Genomic DNA, 27,090 nt, shown 5'->3' with positions numbered 1-27,090 from the left:
AGGCGGTGGCGGGGCAGCCGCTGTCGCCATAGGCGTGCGCCGCTGAGGGGTGAGGGCCCCTGACAGAGCGCGGCCGCAGCGCCATGGCGGGCGTGGGGCGGCGGCTGCAGGTCGAGCCCCGGCTCTGAGAGGGCGCTACTCTCCCCGTCCCGGACCGGGCACCGGTCTCCCGCCGCCTCCCGGTGCTCCTGCCCGCCTCCCCCTCCTCCCCTCGGCCGCCTTTGGCGGGCCGGGCGGGCGCTCGCCCCCGCTGCCCCTTCCCGCCGCGCCGCGGAGATGGCGTCGGGGCTGCGCGCCGCTGGTTTCCCCCCGTGGAAGCGGCACATCGCGGCGGAGCTGCGGCGGCGGGACCGGCTGCAGCGGCAGGCCTTCGAGGAGATCATCGAGCAGTGTAAGTTGGGCGGCGGCGGCGCGGCCCCCCCGGGCCGGGCCGAGGCCGAGAGGCGGATTTCTTCCCCTCTCCTCCCCTCATCTTCCCCTCTCCTCCCCTCAGAAAGTGGGAGAAACACGGTGGTAAAGAGCCCCCGATACCTCGCGTGAGTCTTTTTCAGGAGAGTGGTTGGGAGATGTTTGTTGGAACTGAGAATAAGTTGGGGATTCCATGTTATTGAGGATAATAACTGGTCGCTTCTCTCGGTTCCCTCACAGCTAAACCGAGCTTATGTTGTGGACAGTAACTGAATGTCTGAATTGTCTGCACAATTCCCGCTCAGGCCTTTGTGGAATTCGGAACAATAGCGCTATTGACCGATTCTTTGTAAAATCTAGAGCTGTTCAGGGGCCAGCGTTTTCTATCCAGTGCTTACTCGCCCGCCCCTCTGCTGCCTCAGCTGTGAGAGGGACAAATGGAAGCGGGGTCCCCCAGTGCTGCTGGCTCTCACGCTGAGGTGCTCTGTGTTATGGGGGAAGCAGACAAAGCTTGGCAGGACTCTGCAGTGTTGGCTACAACCAGTTCTCTGGCAGATCAGTTTTCCTTGTTGCTATCAGGTGAGGGGCTATAAAGAGATTGAACTTTGAACTCCTTCTGTTTTAGCAGATATCAAGGTGTTTCAGCCGCTTCTCTATTAAACTTCTGTAAGACCAGTCCCCCACAGCATCTGGAATAATGAGGAATTCTTGGGAGTTGTAGCTGAATACTGCCTTAGCCTGCTGACATCGAAGAGGAGTGCACTTTAATGTGGTGGAGGCTTACATAATGTTTGGTTGTGTCAGAATGAGTAAAGATAATAGATCTTAGCTGGTAGGAGAAGAGAGTGGGAATCTGGTTTTGCTTTTTGGTTATCTTCTTAATTGCACTTTTTGCCCTTTCAGATAACAAGCTGCTAGAGAAGTCGGACCTTCATGCGGTGCTGGCTGATAAACTTCAAGCAGAAAAATATGACATGCAAAGCAGACATGAGATCAGGTATTTAAAATTCCTTTTCTGTCAGTCAGCTCTCTGTCATGCATGCTGTAAGCTAAACCATTGTTTGATGCATTACACAAACAACTTCTAGGTTACTACAGTAAGTTGGAAAAAAACAAACTGGGAAATCTGTTGAACTAAAAATAAGTTACAACTAACTCTAAACACGTGATGAAGTTACAATACATTTATAGTCCACAGTGCAGAAAGATTTGACCAAGTTTTGGACAGAAAGCAGTCTATCACAAAGTCAGGGTATGGAGATGGCCCAGAATGAGCTTCTGCTTCTGGTCTGTTTGCCTTGTGCTTATAAAGTTTCCCTGGTGTTAGTTCTGACTCTTGACTTTGTCTGGTTTTATAAGCATTGCAGTGCAGCAAGTAACCAACGTCGTAGTTTCCTTCAATCTGTGTTATCACGTAGCCTGGGGAGAATGGGGAAAATCATGATTGTGAAGCGTCAGTCCTAAATAAGCACCATATGCTGAAAAGAATGCATCTTCTGCCTGCTTTTAGCAGGTTTTTTTCAGGAAGCTGCCTCTCTAACCTGGGAATAGCACTGTAGTACTGCAGTCAGGGGTCATGCTGCTTATTCTTTTGGCATTTGAATCCACAGCAGACCAGTACGCTAGTAGTGTGTCCTTTGTCTGTACAGCATATACAGGCTGTTGGGATCTGCTCTTGATGTAACTGAAGAAAAAGTAGGGCTAAGTAGCTCAGAATTTCCTACTTCTGTAGGAATTGCTTCCTCTCTTAGAGTTTTTTTTTGCCATCTAATGCAGAACTGCATGTATGTTCAACAAAACAAATATAGTCAAGTTTGTTGTGTATTATTACTAGTAAGGAAAGAAGAGCTGATTTTGCAGGAATTGCAGGCGAGATGTCAGTGTTTTGCCAGCAGGCTGGAGTTAACACCTGAGTGAAAGTTCTCAAAAGCTTTCTGATGACTGCAGTTTTCTTGAACCATCTTTAGTTTATGGGAATCTGATTCTGGGTGAACTGATGAGGCTGGAGTAGACGAGGATGAGAACAAATGCACAGAAACAGCATCTTCAAAGTAAATACTATGCTGAACTCTGATACTGTCCTCAGTATGTGACAGTTTTTTGAAACAGAATGACTTCCCTAATCCTAGATGGCTGAGGAAAAATTCTTTTACTTCCCTTAAGGCCAAGGAGGAGTATCTAGTTCTGGCTATAGATGTATACGTGGCCAGAATCGTAGGACATGTTGGGTACTACCACGGGGCTTGGCTTCCTATCTGTCTGGACACAGTTTTTTGGAAATGCAGTGTCTTCTAGTACAGCGTTATTTCAGTGAGGTAATGTTGGTTGTCTGTTTGTTGAGAAGAGCATTAAATTACTAATGTCACTGTGAGACCTTTCAGCTTCTGAATGCGTTGTCTGTTTCCCACTGGACTGTTACAATGCAGAAAGAGTGCAGAAGCAGATGCTTGCAATTACCTTTCCCTGTTTGTCTGGTATAATAGTGACGAACTTAAAATTATTATTTTTAAAAGCTGTAAGTTATATAGCTGCTAACTTGCTCAAAGGCTGTGTGTGATATGTCTATGTGTGTATATGCTTTTAAAAACTGACTTCTGTTCCTGTCTCTGTGCTTTTAAAAACGTGAGTGATAAATGTTACAATCATAGTTATTTGGGGGGATATGTGTGGTGTTCTGCTGTGTAGAAATTCCAGATTATGTCAAGGTACCACTGTGTTGTAAAACACAATTAAAAACCACCCCAAAAGCTTTACACAGTATGAGGCTAGAACATAGGACAATGGAGAAGTGACTTGTAACACTTGGGACTATAAACCGCAGGGCCTGGGAACATACCCTTGGTTCCCTGGCTTTTAGTTCTGTGCCCTGTGTTATGCTGTCTCTGGATATCTAGCCTCTTCAAGGTCTACCAGCTCCCTCCAAAACAAATTGCAGGTGGTAAAATATTTGTAATTCTTCCAGAATTTGGAGAGTATGCTTTTAAGACTCAATTGTCTTCATGTGAATTTAAGCAAAGGCTAGTTACCTTTCATTTGAGTTTGAATTCTGTTTTAGAAATGCACAAAAAGGTGAATTGAGTCCTTAGTACTGGAAAATCGAATTTACTATAAAATGTGATTTTGATTAAGTGTGTTGTGGGGAAGCTAGCTGTGCTTTAGTTTGTTATGAAAGACCTGTATCTCTGATGTAGTATAGAAAATCCAAGGGAGTTTGTCCAGACTAACTGGTCAAAGGCACAGCAGCAAATGGGTTGTAGTTTGTGACATCTCTTCCTCTCTCTCAAACTCCAGTCCAGGACACGATGGCACATGGAATGATGCTCAGTTGCAGGAGCTGGCACAGCTGAAGATAAAGCATCAAGAAGAGTTGACAGAGCTACATAAGAAACGTGGCGAGGTTAGAAAGTCTTCTTGTGTTCTGTATTGTTCATACGTGGCCCTTCATGAACACGACCTTAATTTTACAAAGCTTATTCATCATTATTTTTTCCTCATTTCATGTGCAGCCTTTTTAAGCGGCCCATGTTGATGATTAAACCAGAGATGGTTGGTCTTTCAGACTGATACCCAGGAAATAGGAGCTTATGTTGTCAACATCACGTGATTTTTTTTAAGTAGTACTTAATTTTGTTTCATGAATATATTTTTAACTGTATTCACTAGAGGAGGAAGAAACTGATCCCACTTATAGAGATGCGTTTGACCAGTAGTTCTATATTGGAAATATCTTGAATGAGCAGAGTGAGAGATTAGGTGGCTGTGTGGGGTTTCATTTGGCGCACTCACTTTGCAGGACCACTGCTAGATAAGAGTGGATAAAAATAAACATGCGCAAGCAAAGGTTGGAAGTGTGATGGTGATAGCCTGAGAAGGGAGTACTGATTCTGCTGTGTCGATGCAGTAGGAAGCCCCGAAGTCCCATTAGATGTGAGAGTTGTGGCTGGAAAAGAGGAAAATCTGCTTTTTTTTTTTTTATGGGAAGATGTGGATGCTTCATTGGCAGAATTAGGTTTTTAAAAACCACAGCAGGGGATTGAATGAGTCCAGGTGGTGGTACCTGAATGGTACTGCAGACTTTTATAGGGAGAAGGTGGGAGTGACCTGGAAAAAGTTACCATGTTCCTTTGCACGCCTCACTGGAGTTGTGGAGAAGCTCCAGTGTCAGCAATCCTGAGCTTTGCAAAGAGGAGACGGCTTTCTACAGCAGGTGTGCACTGACTAGTCAAAACACTGAAAAGTCCTTCCTTCCCTCCAGCATTGTATCTGAAGACATCTACCAAGGCAGGCACTCTTCTCAAAACTCAAGTCTTCCTACTCCCCAGGCAGCCCAGGCTCTGCACGCTGTGGGGCTTGCTGCTGCTAGCTGACTGGGTAGCTGTGAGCTGGCAGCAGCAGCTCATTAGAGTTGGCCTCTGCCCCTCTATTTCCTGTGTGCTGCAGAGACTCCACCAGCAACTTTCTGTGTGGGAAAACTCTTCATGAAACCTGTGTTCACAATATGTGAGCTGCACGTCTCCTGTAACAGCTGTCCTGGCTGTAACAGGAAGATTTGTTGCTTGGTTAGTAGTATTCATTTGTTGGTGTACTTACTTGGCAATTTTTAGTTTCTGTATTGATTTTTCCACTTCTTTAAAAAATAATTTTTCTTCCTAATATGTATTCTGTTTGTTCTGACTTTATTAAAGAAACTTTTTGAGGGAAGGGAATGATACGTCAAAGGACAGTAACATTGGACAACTCATTTTTGAAAGGGGATTCCCTTATTTAATGACCTGTGTGATACGGGCAGTAAACAGATCTGTATAGAAAGCTGTGAAAGAAAACCTGGAAGTTATGCTTCATGCTTGTAATGTTAGATTGGACTGTACTCTTGCTCATTGCTGCTCAGTGTGTGTTATCCAGCTGGCATCCCTGCATTTTGTAATGCAACTTTCTCCTCTCCCTAGTTGGCCCAGTCTGTAATTGATCTGAATAACCAAATGCAGCAGAAGGACAAAGAGATGCAGATGAATGAAGCAAAGTGAGTAGGAACCATTTTCGTCTGTATAGTTGGTGTGAGACCCAGAGCTCTCTTTGAGTTACTTATTAGTGTTATAATATTCTCTAGGAGTCCTAGCCGTGGGCTAAAAATTCCTGTATTAAGCATTGTGCAAATAGCACAAAGAAGATGATATAGGTCCCAAAGGAGATCCTCATTGTTCTGTGTATTTTGTTGCCGTTCCAGGATTGCAGAGTATTTGCAAAAGATCTCTGAACTGGAAACAGAGTGCCAGGAGTTGCGTAGCAAACTGCAAGATCTTGAGCGAGCTAATCAGACACTGAAAGATGAATATGATGCTCTGCAGATCACCTTCAATGCTTTGGAGGAGAAACTAAGGAAAACGACTGAGGACAACCAGGAGCTAGTCTCACGTTGGATGGCAGAGAAAGCACAAGAAGCCAATCGTTTGAATGCAGAAAATGAAAAGGATTCAAGGTGAGATTGATGACTTCTCTTTGATAAACTACTTCCCAATATATTTTTGAATACTTAAAAGTGCATAGGATAAAACCAGATTTAGTTTTGATCTCTCAGATCTCTGTTCTTGCACGACACAATGAGAGCCCAGAACTTTGTGTTCCTTCTTCTGGCCAACAGAGACGGATGCTTTGTGAAAACATTCCTGTCTTTTAAATGAATAAAACATGTTCTTTTGTTTCTTGAGCAACATTTAACTGTGGCCTGAAGATCATAAATCAGATAGAAACTGTGGATTTTTTGCTGGTATTAGATTTCAGCTTCTCTTGTTCATATTGCATCTTGATACTACTCTTAGATTTATCCTTTTTTGACTTAACTAACTCAAATGTCTTTTTGCAGTCTGCTAAAAGGAGCAGCTGCCATGAGACTGAACTATGTATAACTTGCAAAAATAAGTTTGTACAGTTGTTCTTTTTCTTGCAAAGTAATAAGTTTTCTTTCTCTTCTCAATTGCTTCAGCTTCCTTGCCAGCTAACACTACTTGGGGACTAAAAGCTATAATACAAATCTGATAGTAGTACTTGTTAGTTTAGTATTATCTTTACTAACATAATCATTGTTTTGCAAGTTGTTGCACTCCAAGCAAATCTGCATTCCTGTGGGTCATAAAGGGCTGTAGGTACACTTCGCCTTACTGCCTCACTCAGTTGATCTTGTCCTTCACTATTTGCAGCCTCAGCCGCTCTGAGTATCTTGAAAAGCAGGATAAAATTAGGGCATTGTTCTGATTTTTTTTTTTTTTAAAAAAATCTTATGAAGCGCATCAAAGCTGTGCAGGGTAGCCTTTGAAATGGGATTAAGGAAGTTTTTTTCTAAAATAACCTACTGTCTTCTTAGGAGACGACAAGCCAGGCTGCAGAAGGAGCTAGCAGAAGCTGCCAAAGAACCCCTGCCTGTTGAACCGTAAGCAGTCTTGATTTATAGAGTCTCCTTCATCGCTTCATGCTTCAGTTTTATGCAGATGCATGATAAATGGTATCTTTGTTATTTCTAAATTTGGGGTTGTAGAGGAGTGTTTAAACTTTGGTGTAAAGTCAAAAATGTACAGTAACTCTCCCTACTTGAACTTCCAGAAGATGGAGCTCGTTACAACTAAAAATAGATGCTTGGACTGAAAGTCCTAAGAATGGTTCATACAGTGAATATATATTCTTATCTCAGCATAAAAACATTTGTTATGTGGTGCCTTTGGTCTTCAAAGTAGCTTTTCAATCATGAAACGACATACTCTGGAGATGGCCTGCATCTTTAAGTGTTAGACTACAAATATGTTCAAGGATTTCCTGTAGGAACTGAGTTAAGGTGGGTGAAAATATATTGATCACTTCCATACTGTGAGAGATACTTTCTGTAGGAAGAAAATAGATGGATGTGGAGTTACTTTTCATGGCAAGCCAGAGATTTAATATCTGTAGTCTCTTGTTCTGTTTGCTGCTATGTTTACTGCTGGGTGGTATTTAATCAGCTGACTGAAATGGGCCGTTGATAGTATAGAAGCTTTACACCATGTTGATAAGGTTATTGGCACTTGTGGTAGCCAAATCCAGAAAAACTACACCTGCTGCAGTGTTACTGGGAACTGGTGAGACGGTGTTCAAAGCACAGTGTGCAGGCTTTTTCTTGGTATCTGTTATCTTTGTGTTGGCATTGTGTAATCACGTTGGGTCGCTGTGCTGCATGTTCTTGCACATGATAGGAGCAATGGATCAGCTCTGGAAGAGGGCCCATGCAATAGTCTGGGATAGGTAGGAAAGGCATGTGTAAAGGAGAGCTTGTAGCATTTGAAAGGAAAATTGAAACTGCAATTAACAAGATTAACACCACAACTAGTTAGCACAACTTGCTTTGCAATTATTTTTTTAAGAAATGTTTAAATGCTTCCATTCCCTTAGCTTATTGAGGTATGACTCCATGACAAGATTGCTCCTGACCTCTGTGTCACGGGCCAGTGGATGGTCCCAGGCCAGAGGACAGTCTTCCCAGCTGTGATATTCCCAGAGTAACGATACCTCTTTTGTCTGCATTATCTGATGTAAACACATGTGGAATTTCTTAGAATATTAAACTCTTCAATAAATAACATTGCACTGAGAGGGGAAACACACATGTAATGTCTGTGGCCACATTCCCTATTAAGCTTCTTCCTCTCAGTTACCCAAAGCGAGACCTTCCTATCTTAGAGCTGAGCTCAGAGGCAGCTGTAGTACAACTTGAATATTCTACTTCCTGTTGTGGTGGGGATTATGGTCTCGGTGTTTCATAAATATTTGATAGGAGACACCAAGAAGTTAAAAAAAAAAAAAAAAACACAAACCAACTGTTTAAAAAAAAAAACAAACAACTGTTTAAAAAAAAATCTAGAAAATAATTGCTTCTGTAAATTACTCAAACTCTGCTTCACAGATGTTTTTGATTCCTTTTTGGTTTCGTAATTTAAGTGGGTTTGTGCTGTATAAATGTGCTGCTTACTGAAGGGGAAAATTTCAGCATTTCAAGGAGTGTGCTCTGGTGCTTGTATTCACTTTGAAAATATGCTAAGCTAACATGGAAATTGTTTTGCTACATACAATTTTAATAGCTCAAACTTTAAATTTTAAAAAAGAAATAACAGCAGAACTTGGTAGTGTTTTATTGAAATACCAGCCTGATACTTTGAATCAGAGTATCTATTTTCCATACCTTTTAACATATACTGTCCTCCAAAATCTTAGAACTTAAAGTGTAGCTGTATTCTGAAATGAGAGATTAAAATTTGTCCTGTGCTCCTCTTCAATTCTTTTGCAGCTCAGTGTTATGTGATAGAAGGAATTGGTTTATTCTGACTTACATGCTGAATTTAAACTTCCTGTTGAGTCAAATGGCATCAGGTTTAAAAATAGTTTGTCCTGCAAAATCAGCAGTGGAGGAAAAAATCATCATTGAAGGAAAACATATGAGACTGTCAGAGACGATGATGACTAATGGGGAAAAACCTTTTAGCATTAGCTGAATAGTTGAACTGGATTAATTTATGGTACGTGTGTTGGAATCTCACACTTCTGTTCAATTGTACACCAACACTTCAATGAAGTGTGCCAAAACATCCCTTGTACTTAATGGAACAACATCTGAAGTACAACAGTATAGAAAGTATCTGGATGTCTTTGTTGTGGATGAAGAAGGAAAACTCACTCGTGTGCTTTTTTTAATACTTCCTTGTTTTGGAACAGCAAAAAAGGTGCTGTGAAAATAGAATATCGCCTATGTTTGGCGTTGCAGTAACTCATGTTTTCACTGTTCTGTAATTGTTCCAGCAAATATTGTTGACTCTGCTACAGAGTCTTGCTCAGATGTGATAGGTCCTTATAATGCTGTATGTAGTGCTGCAAGCCGAAATATAATGCCTGCAGGTAAGAGAATCTGGTAAGGATGCCTGTCAACATCATATGGCGGAGGGGGAACCACCCCTGTTGTCAGTGAAGAGTGTAACTGGCAGCTGAAAAGAGGGGGGGAAAAAAACCAAACAAACATAAAAAAAACCCCACTGAAATTTAGGTGCTGCGTGTACTTGTTTTCAGACATTGTATGTTGAACGTAGTACCTCTGGCGGTGACAACTAGATCAGTGTTTGTTGTCTGGATCTACCTACATGTTACTGTAGCTAAGTAAACCTAGAGGCAGGTTGGGTGCAGACACCAACAGACCCTGGAGCAGTGTCATCCATTCATTTCATATACATCAGGGGGTGATTTCCATAGGAAGCTCTGGCTGATTGAAATGAGGTGTTCTCTCTCACTTCAGCAGGGATGATGACATTGAAGTGCTTGCAGATGAAACCTCTGACACGGCTGAGGAGACATCTCCAGTGCGAGCTGTCAGCCGAACATCCAGGTTTGTAGACCGAGAGATTTTTGTATCCTGTCATTGAGGAAGAACAAGGGATAGAAGAGTTGGAACAATGTTGGGAATGTTACTTAAAGTTTTTACTTGCCTTTAGCTGGAATGCAGTTTAGTACTTCCACCAGAGCAGTATGAAACTCACGTGCTGTGAGCTCTAGATATGCTGTTTTTCCTTTGCTGTTTTAAGTAAATTAGACTAATGTCTGGAAAAATCTGTGTCTAATTTTAAAGTTTTAAAAGCAAAATAGACAATAAAATGGGTGTTGCAGTGCCTGTATTATATCTTAGTTACTCTACAAGATATCAATGTGACTTTACAAGTAGCTGCATGTTTTGGTTTAGCTGAAATGCTGAAAATATTTTCACCTAGATTAAATGCATCTTTTTTCTTCCTCTAAAATGGCAGTGAGTGGAAAGTAAGAAGTAGTTAGCTGAGAGCATGGATTAGTTTGGTTGAAACTTCAGACTTGTCAGGCTCTATCTAAACCCAGTAGTTCACAGGGTGGAAGTTGAGGGAAACTTCCCTCACAGATTATGCTCTGAGTTGTAGTTACTGGTGACTTTTGAACTGATGCCTGCCTTTGGTGTTTTCTGTCTTTGGACTGGGTCTGCAGGGGAGGGAGTCTTGCCAGAGACTTGTTACTATGAAATGTATTTGTATTGATCTTTGTGTGGAGAAGCTATTTACGAGGTTTAAACCTGTCCTCCCCTCCTTCAGTAAGCGACTCTCCCAGCCAGCTGGAGGCCTTCTGGACTCTATCACTAATATCTTTGGGTAGGTTAGAACACTTTCACCTCTTTGTTTTTGTATATTGGTTTCAGTGTACACCAAAATCTTGGTGATGCAGGGAATACAAACAGATAATTTCAGCCTTTCCTCTAGCTTCTGCCTTTCTTTTTTTTTCTTTTTTGTTCTCCTCAACTTCCTGTTTCTTCCATCTTGCCGTGTGCTGACCTCTGACTTTCCCTCCAGTCTGTCTGAGTCTCCTCTTTTGGGACATCAATCTTCTGATGCTGCCAGGTGAAAACATTATCCGCTCTTAGTCCAGCATGTAAATGTATTCCATTGAAGTAACACGGAACCCAGCTGCATTATCCTGATTAGATTTCAGGTGGCTAGAAACTGTTACAGTTATAGAGGCAGAGAGTCCCTCTTTGTGGAGAGAACACACAGGGTTTGCTCTTACTTTCCACTTCACTTTGCTCCTTTAATAGGGTTATTTAAAACAGGTCGTTGGGTTCTGTGCTTAGTATCCAGAGTGGAGCCAGTCCTTCTAAGTCAAGCTCTGCATTATGTGGATGGTCTTTGCTTAAATGGTGCAGCCATGAGCTTTTGAACTGGGATGTAGCGCTGCAATGGTGTTAAGTCTCCCTAGGCATAACGATGGAGTTGCAGTCTCTCCAGCTGAACTCAGCTGCAATTGCTCCCATGTTTCTCTTTTCTATTTAAAAAAAAAAAAAGCTCCAAAATGAGGTTAGTAATCAGTTCAGATAACTTATCTGGTAGACTATGAAATACCTAAAGCCAGAAGTGGATGTAGTGCTATATGACAAATGTAATTTTTGAAAGATGGGAATAAAAAAAGTTAATCGCTGTACAGTGTAGTTAAGTGACAGGTACAGATCTGGATGAAGTCAAGAAGAAACAGCATTCACTTCTCATTTTAAAATACTTCTACTTTGTTTCATCTCAGGAGGCGTTCTTTGTCCTCGTTCCCTGCTCCCCAGGATAATGTAGAGTCACATCCAGGTGCCAGTAAAGAAGTGAGAGTGCCCACTACTGCCGTATGCGTCTTTGTAAGTATAGACGGGATTCTCTAGTTTTACAGTTCCTTTTACTGTCTTTGGAGGAAGTGAATCCGATCTGTGTGGGAACTGATCTCCTGAAACTCTATTAACATTGCCAAACAAGAAGGAGTTCTTGATTTGGTAGTATAGTTCATCCCATTTAATTCTTAGCCCAAATGCTTCTCAGAGTCAATGTGCCTGATGTCTGTCTTGCTGAGGTCGATGATGTCAAGTAAAAGGTCTGAGGGCACAGGGGAATTACACTCCATTACCCTATGGCTCCCAGCAGTCCCTGTTCTGTCATGCCATAGTAGAGCTATGATTGAGGAAGAGATTGCTGACAGTTTGGGATTAATTCGGTTCCAGTTCTCCACAGTCAACGGAGTTGTGGCACTGAATGTCATCCAACAGAACTGGTTAAGAGGAGCTTGTGGTAGCGGGGTGTCTTCATTTGTTGTGTGTGATCTAAAGTTTTCAAGCTGAGACCTCCTCTATGCATTGTTTTGACTTCTCAAGGCCAAACTTAAATTTCTGTGAAGGACATTGCCTTCTGAATGAAAGATATTGTGGTAAATTGTCTTGTAACACAGTTACTTGTTTGAACATTCCTTTTGAGCTTTCTCAGGCACTCCAGTGCTGGATCTGGATATTTCATGAATATGAAATGATTATTTTTTTTTTCATCCAGAGTAGCAGAGTGGCACACTGCAGCATGGAGCTTGCGTATTCCTAGCCTGCCCTGTTGCCATCTTCTCTAGTGGAAGTCATGGGGTGGAGGGAGTAGCAATGTTACCTTAAGTGAGAATAGGGTCATAACTTAACGTGACAGCTGGCTTGAATAGGGAGCATCAGAGGAGGTGTCCATGGTTGCAGTATGTGTTGCAGCCTCTCTCCACTTGCTATCTACAGCAAGCACAGTTGATCAACAGATGTAAATCCTGCCTAATTTCATCATAAAAGGTATTGCAAAGCCATATGTTTGAGGTTTTCAAGAACCATGTGAGAGGTTACGTTGTTTTCACCTTTCTCTTGATCTTTTGTAATGTCATCTGAACTTCCAAGGGCTGCACACCCTGTCTTCCCAGTCTGGAGGGGCAAACCACAGCAGACTATGCTGACCCCTAGTCTTGGCAACATGGGGAATGCTGCCCCATTCCAGCTCCACGTTTGCAGCAGGAGTAGGAAGAGCTGCAGTAGTAAGCCTGTCAGACTGTGGCAGTATGGAGGTGATCTGTGGTTAGCACTGCAATATAAGAAGGAAAAAGTCCCTACTCGTTTCATGGGAATCCATGTGTTCCAAGTCCCTACTCGTTTCATGGGAATCCATGTGTTCCTTCTGGAGGTGTTCTGTGTTATGTTTTAGCTCCTGTGTTTGGAGCCCAGTTGGAGTGCGAGGACATGTCTAGGTCGAGCAGAGCATTCCAAGAATGAATGCAAGGACTCTGTGCCAGAGGTTTGGCAGATACTGGGAGCAGACTGGGCTCACTTCTGGAGAGATGAGTAGAACAGGCTTGGGAAGGTGGAGAAGGTAGTCATGTCAGCTGTCATTCTTGGGCATAATTTCTAGGCAAGACCTTTGACCGGTTTTGTTCTGAATGGCTCTTCTGCACTTGCAGAAGGAGCAGATTTGAAGCTCGATGACCCCTAAATATGAGCTTGCAAACCAAGTTCAAGCAACAAGTTCCAGAAAAATACAAGTTTCCAGGAAAAACTGATTTTGAAAGACCAGTTACTGAAAATACTTAAAAAGGAATGCAGCAAATGAATTAAGAATGTGGTACTAATACTGTGTGGGTAAGTAGTATAAAGCTGTGAAATTAACAGGGGAAAAGAAAGAGGAAGGAATCTCAAAATTCTCATAGGTTTTAAAAGGTTAAGAATCGCTACTAATGGGCCAGCTCAAGCTTCAAAGCACTAAGCCGTGAGTACGCAGGGGTGCAGGGGTGTCACTGCACCTGCAGATAGGAGACACAGCTTAAGCCCACATTCTCTGTGAGGAAAGGTGCTGTTCCAAGTCAAAACCATGCTGGTACTACTAAATTGCCAATATAAAGTAGCATTATCACCAATACACTAGATGAATACAGTTAATCTGTTATGCTGTTTTCTAGCAGACTTTCCTAACTCAAGCCTGACTTGAGTGTTCTGTGGTTGCATGAACTGATTGGATCATGTTCCATGGCTGGCTCTAGATGGAGAAATGAAAAGTTAGTTTCCTTCTACAGCATACCACCTGTTACTGTTTTCTGTCCTGTCCTTTCCTTATTTTTTTTTCTGGTGTAACTTAAGGGCCTCACCTTATAAAGCCTAAATTTAGGAAGCGTTTTAAGGCTTCTGGCAGTTTATTGTCACTGTCGAGTCCTTGCTAGTGTCTTTCTTTACATGCTTTTGTGTTTTTTTTAGATAAGGATCAGCCTTTTTGCTCTGTTTCTATACCATCAGCCTCAGTAGAGTTTGTCTGTGGCTTTATTTCCTATATACTGCTGAAAGATCTACAGCTGTGGTTCTGTAGAACCTTTAAATTCTGTAGCTTTCTCATCTGTGGTTTTTTGGGTCTGTGCTAATTCCATTTTGGGTGGCTGTTCTGTTCCTCCCACTCCTCAGGATGCACATGATGGGGAGGTGAATGCAGTGCAGTTCAGCCCTGGCTCCCGGTTACTAGCAACAGGAGGCATGGACCGGAGGGTTAAGCTTTGGGAAGTCTTGGGAGGTAAACTTTTCGCTTTGGGGTATGGCGGGATGGTGAACAAACTCATATTGTAATTTACTTTGTGTCAGCTTGTGTTCTAATCCATTGCTTAAGTTTTGTTCGTCTTTTCTCTGTACAGATAGGTGTGAGCCCAAAGGGTCCCTCTCTGGTAGTAATGCTGGGATTACAAGCATAGAATTTGATAGTGCTGTGAGTATCTGTGCAATATCTGCTGTTTGTGGTGGGGAATAAATTAATTGAATTATGTTGTGCTCTGCTATCAATTTCCATTCCAACACTTTGAAAAGTTACCTAAGAAATTCATTAAAATACTTAAGAGAGTAACTGCAGATAGTTAAAAATTGTACAGAAGATCTTTATTTGATATGCTGCAGTCTGTATATCTCACTTTTGCTTTACAATTCAGAAGATGTTATGCACCTCAGACACTGGCTGTTATGGGCTGTTATGATAAAATGACAATAAAATACAATAGGCTCTGTCTAAAGTAAGAAATTAGTCTTCAGCTTCGTACTAAAGCTGGCACAAAAGAAGGAAATACACTGAGGCATTATTTCTGTGAAGTTTCTTCCCTGCGTGCTCTGCTGAGGTCTGTGATGAATAGTAAAAGGTCTGATTATCCAAAGACTTGCACTTCCATGACCGTTTCTCCCAGCAGTTTCTCACCAGTCATGGCACAGTAATGGTGTGGCTGGCAGAGCGTTTGCTGACAGCATGTGATATGTTCAGTTCGTGTTAGCCTGCAGTATCGGAGACATGACTGGGATCAGCATCTGACAGTCTTACTTGAAGGAGTTTGGGGTCTTGGATTGTTAAAACTGGACACGTCATCTGACTTTTCTGCTGCGACCTCTCCTGAAACACGATGCTTTACTGCATAGGCAGTAGACCAAAGCTGACATTGTTTCTTCCGTTTGGTGATTCTGTATGCTAAACTTCATTGATACATACCCAAAAGGATCCTTCCTTTGGACCCTGACCAGCTCATTAGAGGTTTGCTGGCACTGTTATTCTGCAGGAGAAACTAGTTCTGGTTTTGGCAAGCTGCTTGAACGCGTTTGAAGTGAGAACTGCCTGAGGTGAGGTGCTTAATGGGCTTCAAGGATTCAGGAAAGTCTTTTGAGATGGATGCAAGTGTAAGCATGAATCTTGTGGTGTCCACTCTCCATTATGGATGACTTGGAAAAGCCCTAACCCTAAAGCCATTAACAAGTCAATTTATCTCTCCTTGGACAGATTTAGTTTTTGTAATCTTAGTTTAAAATGCTAGAATTGTAATGAAAATTGCAAGAATTGAACCAGTTCCACTCTGAGGCCTATCTAAGTACTGAGGGTTGGTGACGCAGGGCTTTTTCCCTGTGAAAAAATCAAAAAAGAGGAGGGGAAAAAACCCCAATAGATGAGGGAAGCTAGAATGCATTTTCTCACTGCAACAGAAGGGAAAGGAGAATGTCCTTTCTGCTCTGCTTATTGTCATTCCTTTTATCTGTAGTCATTCTACATATCACTGACATTCTGAGAAGAAAGACATAGCCGTTTTGAAAGTTGTTACACTAGCTTTCCTTAGTATGTGCTACTGTGGTTTTGGTTTTGTTCTTTTTTTTTTTTTTCACCTTGGCAATATAGCACTAATATGGTTTTAATGGTTTATTGGAAATACTTTTGAGTTTAATTTGCACATGGACTTGCAGAGGTAGTTTTAAATAAATCTTGTGTTCACAGGGTTCTTACCTCTTAGCAGCTTCCAATGACTTTGCCAGCAGAATCTGGACAGTGGATGACAATCGATTACGGGTGAGTCTCTTGAAGGCAAAGCATTGCTCAGGGTGTTTCTGTCTCGTATTTTCAGTTTTGTGTAGTGGGGACATGGTAATTTTGGAAGTTGGGCATTTATAGACACTTTCAAGAATTCTTTCTGTTAAGAGGATATTTATTTCTCTTAAGGGTCCTCAACAAGACCTAAAATGCAGTATTGGTCTCTGCACAGCCTACCTGGAAACTCCAATTACTGCATATTTTCACAGTACAGCCCCCCCCGCTAGCAAAACCTTACCATGTAAATCAATACACCTTTGCTTCCCCCTCTGTGAAAATTTAAATGCTTCTGATGGCTTATGGAGAACCACTTTAATGTTTTGGCCTCAGTCCAAGGAAGGGACTGCTGAAGAAGGATTTGCGGAAGAGAAAGAGGGATTTTTTTGTTTTAGGTCAGGAGCAGCATTCTTGAAAAGGAATCTCTTGCCTGGCTGTTAAAGGCAGCAAGCATAAAACTCCTTGACTTTATTCTCAGTGCCTTTTGAAAGATTCCTCCTCTCCTCCCAAGACCTTTGTACTGAGGTTCGTCTCCAGCACGTAGCTCTGCTTTAAAGTAGGATTCACCTTCGACCAAAAGAAAAGTTTCTTTTCAGCTTTCAGAGAGGTTTATTTTTTTTTGTTATTCCCATGTACACTCTCCCTCAACTTGTTATTTTAGGAAGATGCTACTTTGATGTTCTGAATCTTAGGACATTTCACATGTTAGTTATAATCTGCAGTTGCATTGTAATACACCGGGTAGGTCTCAGTGTGGAGATGTCAGGTCTCATTTAGGAAAGTGAAGAACATCAGGTCGTTTGCAGCTTCTATTTGTCTGCAAAGCCTACTACTGGATGTGAATTAAAGTGAATAAAAATTAAGCAGACTATAGATTACTCACTACAAAAGGTTAGTTACCCCTACAAACATCCATCTGGCTTCACAGTATCTTCCCGTAATTTTTTGGTGTCCTTGGTGAGTGCATTCACTGTTTGCTGAGACAAAATAGTGCGTTCTTTGTTTTGAGTATATGTGGTACAGATTTGTCATGGCTTGCACATGAGCAGGAGGCAGTGAAGCTGAAATCATGGTAAATTTTGCCACAGACTCCCTATTTAAATGCAAATGTCTGTGTGTAATGATTGTGCTACGAGAGCAGGAGAGAGATGCAGAGTGGAAGTTTAGATCCTCCTTTCTGGAGTTTGTGTCCTTTCTTAAGACAAAGGGGTCTTTATGGGATAATTTGTGTACAAAACCTGTGTATCAGGTTTGCGTTTTTTCCAAACTTTGCTCCCGTTCCTTTCCATTCTTAAGGATTTTTCTTTTGTATTTCCCAGGCTCAGATCGCTTTGTGTAAATTGATAGTCCTTTTGAGTATTTAAAAAAAAAAATCTTAACCAGAGATTTCTCTCTTGTGTTTTGCAAATCTTACTTCAGTCAGTCATTATCTATTTTGTGATTCAGGATGTAAATATTCAGCAATTTGAAGTGAACGTGGTTCACGTTCTTCTCAGCCTCACAGAGCCTCCCCCTGCAGTTACAGAAACTGCTGCGGGGAGTTTTTCTGAAATCTCTGGTTGTCTCAGCTTTCAGACTTGAAGATGTAACAACAGTTGAGACTAGATACCCTGTTGTATCTTTGAGAGAAGCTCATTGTAAAAACCCGAAGGCCCTATTTCCATTTTCAGCATGCTTTAACCCCTTCTCCTCATCGCTCCTGCGAGGCTGTGTTGCAGTTGCCGTCTGTCTGTGAAACGTAGGTGTATGGAGTGTTGAGGAAGAGAGAGCTCGCAGGTCCCCTGGGTAGCTGGAGAAACTGCAGCCAAAGGTGACCTGTGTCTCCCAGCTTCGGGCTGAACTCTGTGGTACTTAACGCTCAGTGTTAATCTCTGTTTAACTATAATAGATTTCTTCTTTTTTTGTCTCCAAGCAATGCAGTAGACATGCAAATTATGATTTAATATTGTCTTTGAGTTGCTAAATAGCAGGACTTAGTAGGCTGTGAGAAAAGGGAGCAAGTAGAACCGTGCAATTTCACCATGTAAATCTCTCATTCTCAGCACACCCTGACAGGTCACAGTGGTAAAGTTCTGTCAGCCAAGTTCTTGCTGGACAATGCACGCATTGTTTCGGGAAGTCATGACCGGACCCTCAAGCTCTGGGACCTCCGCAGCAAAGTCTGTAAGGAAACCTAACTGCTGTCTTTTCATCCGTGTTCTGTGCTTCTGCTGAATGTAAATGGAAGTCTGACATCAGCCAGGTTATTTCATCTCTTTGATAGCCTAAAAAAAAACCCCAAAACTAGCAGAGCCATGCCATCTACTGTTGTTATTCAAGTAATCTGTTTCTTTCTGCCCGTTACCTGAAATCAGAATAAGAAGTCATGTGTACGCAGGAAGCACTGTTAATGCTATTACATTAACAGCAGCTGTGTTCTGTGAGCTTGCTTTGTTTACCAGTCTGGGGGTGGGTATTTTAGTCTTCCACTAAAAACTTGGAGCCAGGTCAGAGTTTTTAACCCTGAGGTGGATGGAAATGTCTCTTGGAAATGTATCAAAAATTTCACCTCCAGTGAAGGAAATGCTGGGATCCAGATTTTTTTGGGGGGAGAAACGCCTTACTTCCTTGGCTTTTCTCTTACTGATAGCTCTTAAACATGCTTGCACTGAGAGAGAAGTTGAGATTCAGGGTTACCTTGATACCTGGACTGCAAACATAGGTCAAGGAGACAGTTTCATATTGTTTAACAGTAGCAAATTATAGCTGTCTAAATACAAAGTGGAAGTAAAGCAGCTGTCACGGGAGCACTTAAAGAGATATTAGTCACGGCAAAGGAGATTGAGAAGGGCAGAAAGGTTGTTGAAGACTTAAGTCAGGATTAGTCTAAGACAGCGTTTGTCCGCCCTGCGGCACTCCTTGGACACTGCTCTGTGTGGCCACTGTGTGTGTGATATAGTGACTATTTTTCTGTCTCTGTTTTCATCAGTTTGTACAGTACAAATTTCAGTGTGTCACCATTGGTTTATCCTTTTTAGGTATAAAAACAGTGTTTGCAGGATCTAGCTGCAATGACATCGTGTGTACTGAGCAATGTGTAATGAGTGGACATTTTGATAAGAAAATTCGTTTCTGGGACATCAGGTAAAACTATTGTAAGAGAGCTTGTAGTGTAGGAATGGCTATGGGATTGCTGTCCAAGTATAATGTGAACAGGGAACTCTTCTTCCTGAGCTTGGAAGCTAATGAGACTGTTATAAGAGTTGTAGAAGGCCATTGAAAGAGACTTTTGTTACTACTGTCACACTGTTTCGTGTCTTGGGGTTGGGATTTTCTTGCAGGGGGATGCTCATTCTTTTCTGAAAAGGCAGTCTGCTTTCTTGTAAATATTTCACATTGGTCAGTACTTGCCATTCTAGATGTTATTTAGTTTTTCAGAGGGTGGGGTTGTGAGGAAAGTAGTATCTAACCATTGGCTGGAAATCTTATCCACAAAGCGAGATTTAGCTTGGGAAAGAATCAAAATGTGAGAATAAACCAGTAATCCTTTTTCTCCTCTTCTTACACATTGGGAAGATTCAAAGTTTTGATGCAATGGACCTGATTTACTCTTTCTTTTTTTTTTTTTTTTCTCCTTTCTGTCTTCAGGACTGAAAGCATAGTAAAAGAACTGGAGCTGCTTGGAAGAATCACAGCTCTGGATCTGAACTCAGAGCGAACAGAGCTTTTAACCTGTTCCCGTGATGATCTACTGAAGATCATTGATCTGCGGGTTAGTGCTGTCAAGCAGACTTTCAGGTGAGTGTGTTGTCCACAAGAACGCTATGAATTTCAGAACTTTGGGTTGCAGATTGCTCTCAGTGTTGGAGTATTGTTCAGTATCTCCATGGAGAGGGCAGTCTCCTAAATTTTTTTTCTACATGGGTAGCAAAATTCTCTACAGTCTAACAGCAAAGATTTGCTCTGGTGGATCTTTTAATTTACCTCTTTAAAGAAGATAGCTTGGCTTAGAAGTCGTTGACCTAAAGGAAAGAATGTCTTCAGAATTGATTGATAGGAGCGTGTAAGAGAAATGCGAGTTGTGATCAAGGGATACTGGAGTTTATTCTGAACCATATAGAAACGCTTACCATGCTCCTTAGTGAGAACCTGGAATTCCATCATCTTATAAATGATTTTACAATTATCTGATTTTTAACTTTTCAGCGCCCAGGGATTCAAATGTGGCTCTGACTGGACGAGAGTTGTGTTCAGGTATGGTCAGATATAAGCAACATAACCTGATAAATCTTTCCCTGGTGAAAGTGAGTGATTCCTGATGCTTGGCTACACTGTCCCTATTTACAGCTAGAAAAACTGGGGCAGAGTTTGTGATTTGCCCAAGGCTACCTCTTTGTCAAGACAGAGTGTATCTGTAGGTGTTGATCCACTGTTTTGGAAACCTTCTGATTTCAAAGTGTTGCACCTCTTGGTGGTAGCAGCTGGTAACATACAACTCTTAAAAGACTCCTTAATGCCAAGTTGCTTGCTTAGGAAGTTGTGGGTAGAATGATGATGTGTGCTGCTAAATAGCTGACTTGAGAATTGTTCTTTGCCTTCTGCACCTTCTCTGATCTCATAGCCCTGACGGTAACTATGTGGCTGCTGGTTCAGCTGATGGGGCCCTCTACATCTGGAATGTGCTCACTGGGAAATTGGAGAGGACGCTTGCGAAGCATCACAGGTGAGGGGAAGCTGGCTGTATAAGCTAAAGCGGCGATCTGGGTTGGGAATCTTGCTGAGCTATGAAATAATTGTTGTACAGCTTTGCAACTTAGATTGGTGCGTAAGAATTCTTAATACGCAGCTTCTTTGTGGATTCATGGCAGCGTTCTCTAGATTGAATTAGGGTTAGGTTTGTTATTGTTCAACTTCTTAAACTGAGATATGATTCTAATGAAGTACATTTAGTATATTCTGAAGAAACTGTATCTCTCTTAGGCTTATTAAAAGCCTAAGTTTCTTGAGAGCTGAGAAAGTGCTTTTTCTTTGGTAGCCACAGTGCTATAATATTTAATTCCAATGTTGAGTGCTGTTGTGGAATTCAGCTTTTTTGTAAACTTGTACCTGGCTTCCATTTCAGTTCTTCTATCAATGCAGTCGCGTGGTCACCAGCGGGTGCCCATGTGGTCAGTGTGGACAAAGGAAACAAGGCTGTCCTGTGGTCTGAATTTTGACTGGACGGAGGGTGAAAGGCAGAGCCTCCAGTGCCTCTGTGTCTGGTGGTGCTGGTCCGTGGCTGAACAGAATGGAGACCCGAGCCCAGATCCATCCTCAGTCGGGATATTAACAAGCGCATGGGCTTCACTTTCCAGAGGAAAGTTCTAAAGCAATGGAGAAGGAGCCTAAGTCAGAGACTTCTTATGGCCGTAACTGCACTGTGGCACTCGGACTCAGCAAAGGATTAGCTGTTCTGGATGGAGAATGCTACTTAGTCATGCCTTTACATGCAGTATCTATGCACCAAGTGGAGCTGAAGATACTAGCGGGATTCCTCACCAGACAGCTGTGCCAAATACCCTGTCACACAAATGTATCTACAGCACTTCTGAGTTGGAACTGTTGGAAAGAAGTTACTGTGTGTGCTGACTTAATACATGTCCTGTCTCCTGTGTTCTGTCCTTGTGGCCTAGTTCAGGCATGGGGTGAGAAGATCCTGAAACGTGGACAGGCCCTAGGCAGTCTGAACAGCTTTTAAAGAGAGTCTCCCGTGGCTCTGGCAGCTCTGCTGTTGAGTTACCAGCTCAATTCAGATCTGCTCTGATCCAGGCGCAGGTTCTCCGGCACATGTGAACTCTTTGTATCAGTTTTACCTGTCCTTAGGGCAATGGTCCATTCTTCAGGATGTCTGCACCCTTTTGTTAAAATGCCCTTCCAACAGTTTGGGCATCACAAAATAGGAGATTTTTAATCTTTTTATTCCACAGGCAGTTTGGTTCCTGGGTGTGAGGAGAGAGAAGTTCAACTTCTGTTGTGCTGCTGTGATAAGGAATGTAGTGGTAACTGTGACTTCAGTACCGGAATATAGATGTTTGGTCCCTTTTTCTGTTCATCCGTCCTGTCCTGGCGGCTGTCAGTAGAACACAGGGGAGCAGTGGGGTTAAATCCCAAATCCATTGTTTTGGTGCTGGCAATTCCAGGCCACTTGCCCCCTTCTTGAGCACAAGTGCAATATTCCTGTTTGCGCTGGAGCCCTCTCTGTGCTACAGAGCAGTGTCTTGGCTCTGTCCCTGTTAAAGCATCCAAAACCATGAGGTGGCTGGGTATGAGCTACCCGACATAACTTTCCCCAGCCAAACCTTTCCCCATCATCTGGGTCTCAAGACAAGCCACCAGCGGTTTATTGCCTTTTTATTTGCACTTTATTTTCTTCTTTCTGATAGTGTTTTACTAAGGAAGTGTGTTCTTCGGAGGGGCTGGGTTAGGGGGCAGCTGCTATAACAGGCATCTCCTTAACCTAGCCTTTTGTTCAGACACTTTCTGCAGAGGGGAATTAGAGTACATGGGGCAAAGTTTTTATTTATTCAGCTGCCCGTAAGAACTTGATTGTAAATAAACCTGTGTTCTGCTTTTAAAACCCCACAATACTCCGACTCGTTTATTTGTCTGTCTGTGTGCGAGATCTTATTCTGCATGAGCAAAGAGGGGAACCTGAAATGTGGGTTTTTTTCTGTGCTGTTTTCCTGATGAATTGTGGATTTGTGTTCAGCCGCATTGTGGGATTTGGTGTAGAGGGGGAAAGAGGATAATGCTCTTAGCTTGAAGCTGGACGTCCCACAGATACAACCTGGTCTTGTCCTGTCTTGGGAATACTGCCTTGAGACTGAAGGAAGTCTTACCACATTGAACATGTGCCTCTGTCCTTGAAAGGCTGATGTATTCTTGGATCTTTCGGATAAATTACTGAATTGAGGAAATCAGTATCTGTATTTCAGACACTGCTGGAAACAGAAGGCTTTTTCTGTCGTGGTACTTGGACTGCGACCTAGTTAAGTTTTTAAGCCAGCAGTAGGAGTTGCATGTTTCTTTAAAAACACAAAGTGCCTTGTTGAAGATAATGCTCTGGTTCCTACTCAGAGCAGTGGCGCAAAGCCTTCAGCTGTTAATGTACAAGTTTCATACATAACTAAGAGCCGTCACTGACCACCCTCCTGTTTTCATAAGAAAATGAAGCCTTCTGTCCAGCTCTTGGAAGTGAGAACTGTAGCAAAAATGAAAAGATTCACATTGGCGTTTTGAAGCATTTCTAAAGGCAAGATATGTTTTTCTTGTGGCTGTTGCTGTGGCAGAAGGTCCTTGCAAAGGCACCTACCATGAGTCCAGGTGACCTTGGTTACTGCAGAAAAGCAGATCGCTACATGACAAGTCAGCATGATGAAAGATTATTGGGAGATTAATGGAATAAAAACTCTGCAGACTCTGCTGAGGAGGATCAGAATGGGTTTAGGATGTTTATAATTTAGGCTGCTATACTTGTGTTTTTCTACAACATGGACACATCTTATACAAAGGGCTTTGTTTTCCCTGCTGATGCTGTTAGGAAGTAGGTTAATAAAATGGCTAGCTAGCTAAGACCTTAAGCATTTTAGATTAAAATTCCCTATGACCAAGGTATGTAGGAAATTCTAGTGACCAATTTTAGCTTTTTTTTTTGGCTATAGTTTATTTATTTACTTTTGTTGCCCCCTTTTCTGCTTCAACCTGCAGAGGGAAGAAGAGAAAACAAAAGTACCCGTTGGTGGAGCTGCCCTTCAGGTGGTTTTGGGGGGCGGGTGGGTGGGCATTTTTCTCCGGACATTAGGAAGCATGTGTTATGGAGAAGGTGCTTCCAAGCAATGGGGCATGTACCCACACCTCCGGGCCCCCAGAGGAGCAGCAGCGGGTGTAACAGGATGCTCGTTCCCCTCCTCAAGGGCTGCTGATCCTGCAGTGGCAGCAGCACAAACTCTTAACAAAACCAGCTTTCTCCCCTTTGCTTTTGTACTGTGTGGCTGAATACAACATGTTGATTTTGCGAGTTAATTTCTGGGGTCTCTTCTCTACTTCCTGCAACCAGGATCTGGCTTTCCTTCAGAAGCACAGGCACATGTGGAATGTCTCTGGTTTAGGGCTGCCTGGTTTGCGTTTGCCAGAGTTGATTAAACAGAGTAGTGATTACGCTTTCCAAATAATCCACCTCCAGTTAATAAAATGTTGCTGGAATTTGTAAACCACTGAAAGAGCTGAGGAACGCTGGATCTGCATTAATTTTTTTTTTTTTTTGGAATAATTTGTGTACCCAGATCACTATATTCAGGCAAATGCTAGTGATTGTTTGCAAAAAGCAAGTTTGATTTGCGACTGCGAGGTTGCCTGAGATATGGAGGGTGCTGCTGGGGCTGGCAAGTAGAGAAGGATATCATGTGGTCTTTCTAATCAAACTAACAGATGCAGCCCAGAGGAAAGCTACAGCTGTTCATGCAGCTTGCAAGCCAAAAATTACGCATTCTTGTGCATAATATCAAGGCTAAATTAATGGAGGGAGGGGATGGAAATCTGTTCTTGGGACATTCCCGAACAGAAAGGCTAAATTGATTGAAATCTCTGTTCATGTGTCTTACACGATGGATGTTGTGCCTCGCTCCATAAATAAATGAAGGAGGGGAGGTGTACCAGCTAGCAACGTACTGTTTTGCATCAGCATGCCCATGGGATGCTGGTGGAGCACTAACAGATAAACTACTTAGCGACGATGAGTTCTCAACGTTTGGTAGTCCTTCATAACGGCATCTCTTTATAGAGGCTTGGTTTGGTGTTTTATAAACTCTTTTTCATAAATGGCTCTTGTCTGTTCAGCTTCTTACCAGGCTGGATGGCTTGCAACCCTAGGAAGAAGACAGAGAAAGAGCTTTAGAATAAAGCTGCTTTCAGTAACCATCCTGTTCTATGTAAGTCTGTAGTCCTTACAAAGTGTGTGAGTATGACGTTGTAGACCTTTTCATTGGCGATCTGAGCTTCCTTAGGTTAATGCTTTATGTTGCTGACTTAACCACTTTCCAGTTGGATCTTAGCCCGGGTACAATATTTGCTCTTGGAGGGGGATTAATTCTTGAAATCCTGGATGGACGCAACTAGAGACGTGCTTTCAAATCCCCTACAAATTGTCTTCCTTGTTTGCAAAGAGGTTAGTGATTCCCTCTAGTAGATGCGAAGAAGCGTAGGACGCAGCCGTGTGGAACATCCACCTCTCCTCAGGGGTTTAGGATTTCACATCTTTGTGCCGTGGCAGCTCCTGTGGCATTTGGAACACAGCAAGGTATTTAATGTTATTTGCTAGTTTGGTTATTTGGGTCTGTGGCGTAAGTAGGGTGTCTGTTCAGCAAAAAAATACTATCCTGGACTTGGAAAACCTACCTATAGTTCTTAAAAATAGAAATGCTTAAAACACGTGTAAGGTCAGTCTTGAATCTCTACCTTACATTTTTTCTAGCTTTCTAAGAAGGGAAGTATTTGCTTTTTCTACAGGCTGTTGTATGCAAATAGGCCCAAGAAACTGTTTCTACTCTCAAAATGGTTTTAAAACGGGGAAAGAAAGAAGCAAAATAGAATGGGAGCAAACTGCAAGGATGGCCGTAGACGGACTGTTGCTCTGATAGTGTAACACAATACATACTTATCCACACAGGTCCAACAGGGAAAAGTGTAAGAATAGGGCACATAACGTGGAGCATCGTCCTTTCCTGATGCTGCTCCTTCGCTTCAGAGTCTTCCAGTTAGGGCCGCGCCTAGATCATCCTGTCCGATGTCTGCCAAAAGCCTTTTCCCTGTGAACACATCTAATCCTCCGAATCAACTCACGCTGGTGATTTCCAGAGCCTTCTGCAGCAACGCGCTCTGCTCTTGAGTCCTGTGTTATGTGAGGAAACGCTTCACTTTGTTTTGAATTTGCTGTCTGATCACTTTATGGGATGCTGCTTTTTATGACTTAGGGCAAAATGAAAAAATAATCTCTCTTCACTTCGTTAACACATAGGTTTTCTGGACATCTCTCTCTTCTGTCCTTTTGCCGCCCTTCCCCTCTTTTCTTCTCCCCTGCCCCAAAGAATCTTATTCTACTTGTGTTTTTTTCTTGGGTACGAGCTGTTCCCTACTCCTATTTATACTTGTTACCTTTCTGGGCAGGAAGCTGGGCCTTATTCTGATGGTCTGTTCCGTTTTGAGTTCGATGATACCCTGAAAGTAAGGGGTTACATTCGGTTCTGGTTTAGGAAAATACAGTTGGACAGGTGAGTTCCCATTTTGGGTTTGGTCTGACTCCTTACCAATATATACCACCTTTCTAGGTCTTAGACTGAGCGTGCTGCGTTACAAGATGTGGGTATGTGAAGGGTTCTAAAATGGTATAAATGGCATTCTCGGCTGTGTTATTTCCTAGTAATTACTCTGCTTATGTCAAGACATTCTTCCTAATTGATGCTGAGCATAACTGCGCATGTCAGACTATACCTGTATTTTCTTTGAGCGCAGAACTTTTCACTTACTCTTACAGGACGTACGCCATTTCATCACCTAGCTGGTCTATGGGTATGTAGGCAGCTTTATTTTGGGGAATCCAGAAGAGCCTTATGTCTGTGGGCAGGCTGTTCGCTCCTTATCTAGCCTTCTTTCCATTCATTCAAGGACACGCTCAACAGCAAATGTCCCAGGACGGATGAGACTGCGTTGTTATATACTTGCAGTGATAAAAAAACAACCCAAAACCAAACAAAACCCCCCCAAACAGTCCAAACGCCGAAAGAAGCCCAAACCCTTATGTATTGATGTTCTAAATTTTATCCCATTATTAATGAGTGAGGTGACCTTCCTTCTTACCTCATGACAATTTGGAGCCTCTGACGACAAACCTTGAGGTACCTTTTGAAAACTGCAGTGCCTTGTGTTGATGAGATTACCTTTATCTGTACTCTTATGGATT

General features: G+C 42.4%; 1 protein-coding gene and 2 non-coding genes across 11 annotated transcripts; all 3 read left to right on the top strand.

Moving 5' to 3' along the window:
- Positions 1-22,722, top strand: ATG16L1 (autophagy related 16 like 1). 9 transcript variants are annotated; one of them, XM_074590551.1, is made up of 20 exons: positions 45-164; positions 361-391; positions 1,312-1,405; positions 3,700-3,805; positions 5,355-5,428; positions 5,633-5,884; positions 6,767-6,832; positions 9,713-9,799; positions 10,527-10,583; positions 10,782-10,829; positions 11,503-11,605; positions 14,201-14,306; positions 14,425-14,495; positions 16,029-16,100; positions 18,161-18,281; positions 19,136-19,241; positions 19,746-19,895; positions 20,304-20,351; positions 20,719-20,820; positions 21,220-22,720. In XM_074590551.1, the coding sequence occupies exons 3-20, from the start codon at positions 1,383-1,385 to the stop codon at positions 21,311-21,313; spliced, it is 1,686 nt and encodes a 561-aa protein (XP_074446652.1). In that variant the 5' UTR covers positions 45-164; positions 361-391; positions 1,312-1,382; the 3' UTR covers positions 21,314-22,720. The 9 variants fall into 9 exon arrangements, with proteins under 9 accessions (XP_074446648.1, XP_074446645.1, XP_074446644.1 ...); XM_074590544.1 differs by having other exon boundaries at positions 42-391; XM_074590543.1 differs by having other exon boundaries at positions 42-391; positions 9,710-9,799.
- LOC141745906 (small Cajal body-specific RNA 6) lies at positions 11,814-12,083 on the top strand. Its single transcript, XR_012588161.1, has one exon.
- LOC141745908 (small Cajal body-specific RNA 6) lies at positions 14,895-15,157 on the top strand. Its single transcript, XR_012588163.1, has one exon.
- Positions 22,723-27,090: the final 4,368 nt, after the last annotated feature.

This window comes from Larus michahellis, chromosome 6, assembly GCF_964199755.1.
Source record: "Larus michahellis chromosome 6, bLarMic1.1, whole genome shotgun sequence".
In the NCBI taxonomy this organism is placed as follows: Eukaryota; Metazoa; Chordata; class Aves; order Charadriiformes; family Laridae; genus Larus; species Larus michahellis.
Note: the sequence above shows the minus strand (reverse complement) of the source record. Positions and strands in the feature narration are given on the sequence as shown.